At 45.4% G+C, this 1757-nt stretch overlaps 1 protein-coding gene across 2 annotated transcripts in view; it reads right to left on the bottom strand.

Annotated features, from left to right (window-relative positions):
• Window positions 1-1757, bottom strand: part of LIAS (lipoic acid synthetase) — a 12498-nt gene that overhangs the window by 6423 nt on the left and 4318 nt on the right. For both annotated transcript variants that reach the window (XM_031553154.1, XM_031553153.1), the window contains exon 7: window positions 626-754. In XM_031553154.1, coding sequence (XP_031409014.1) covers window positions 626-754 — 129 coding nt within the window. The remainder of the gene's footprint in view (window positions 1-625; window positions 755-1757) is intronic.

Consider the following 1757-nt stretch of genomic DNA (forward strand, 5'->3'; position numbering starts at 1 on the left):
GACGGATCTCACGGCCGGAGCGTCCCTTCCCTTCCCGGCCCTGCCCTCTGCGGCAGCGCACCGCGTGGCTGCGGGCGGAGCTGTACAGAACGTTCTTGCGAGGCAGGGAAGCGCTCCTTTTTCTGGTGGCAGAGTACTGTCAGATCGCGAAGGCGACGCACCGTCACAGCTGCGGAAAGCCAAAAGGCTGCAGAGTGCCGGGAGCCGGGGATGGAACAGCGCCTGGCCGGCCTGCGCCTTTTCTGCCACAGGGCAAGCTGTGTGTTAGTTCGAAGTACTGAAGTGCTGTGAAACAAAACCTAGTGCTCAAGTAGAGAACCTGACAAAATGGGATTCTGCTATACAGAGTATTATATTCAGAGTGAATGTTTCGGTTCTTTTGTTCCTTTTTTTTAGGACAAAGCTCTGACTTGAGAAGCCCACTGACCACAGCCTGTGGTCACCTCAGGAGGAACAGGGAGCGGTGGTGCCGCCTCTGAGTGAGATCAGAGGAGGGAGAGCTGCAGGCTGAAAGCAGGTTTAAATAAAGGCCTCTGGCTCTCAGTCACAGAGAATTCCTTTCACAAAATCCCTTCTCCTCGTATACTGTGTTCTGCTTTCATTTACACACACCGTTCTTGCTTACCTCTGTAATTCTGGAACAGTCTCCACGTTGTGGGCGTACACGTCCAGCCCTGACAGTGCTACCTTCTCCACAGCCTTAAGGTCCCCTCGGAAATCAGGGGTAAGGCATTCCACAACTATTTTTGAGTTCCTGAAAAAAAGAAACTGGAAATAAACACATCTGTGGGATGTGTAAAGGTTCAATATAACAAAACCCAAACATAACCAAACCGATGATGCTCTCATAAGCAGAGCGAAGTTAATTTGGGATATATGGCTAAAACAACAGATTTCTGCAAATACTGACATTATTGTCTTTTTTATAATATCATTGTTCAAACAAAACATAATGTCTTTAATTCGTGATTTTACTGATGTGAGCTGAAATAGAATGAAAGTCAAATAATACAAAACCCATTCTTTACGGTCGGTCCATATGTAATATTTTTCTGTCAGTCACAGGTTACTGCACGAAGTTTTAAATACTGTTTTACTATTATAGCTCTGAAATACAGAGATGTGTTTCTGACCTGACACATGGTCAAAGAGATAATCCAGTGCTTAGCTTTAAATAAGCCTGTGCTAAATTGCAAATGCATTCCAATTCAAAATATTTTGGGACTATTGTACCAGAAATATGAATAATAGGGGAAAAAGGGCACATAAACAAGCTGAAGGCACACTTTTCTATTTGTATGGCCCCTCAGAATTCAGCTAAAGACAGTTTTGACCTGCATGCCATACCACGTGTTGTGATTTAAGCTGGCAGGTGGCTCAGCATCACGCAGTTGTTTGGTTACTCCCCCCTTCCCAGTGGGATGGGGGAAAGAATCAAAAAGAAGCAAAGTGGAACTTGTGGGTTGGGATAAAACTATTTACTAAGATAAAGAAAAGGATAATAATTATGACAAATATAGCAAGTGATGCACAAGCAATTGCTTACCACCCCCTGACCAATGCCCAGCCATCCCCCCAAGTAGCGAAAGAGAGTGAAATGAACCCCCATGCCTCCAAAACCCCTTCTGTGTGATGTAATATAGCATGGAATGTCCCTGTGGCCAGTTTATGTCAGCTGTCCTAATTCTGTTCCCTCCCAGCTCCTTGGGGCCCTTTGCTGCAAATGGTTTTGGCTCTGTAAGACGTTACAGGGAAAA

The sequence above is a fragment of the Meleagris gallopavo genome, chromosome 4 (genome assembly GCF_000146605.3).
Source record: "Meleagris gallopavo isolate NT-WF06-2002-E0010 breed Aviagen turkey brand Nicholas breeding stock chromosome 4, Turkey_5.1, whole genome shotgun sequence".
In the NCBI taxonomy this organism is placed as follows: Eukaryota; Metazoa; Chordata; class Aves; order Galliformes; family Phasianidae; genus Meleagris; species Meleagris gallopavo.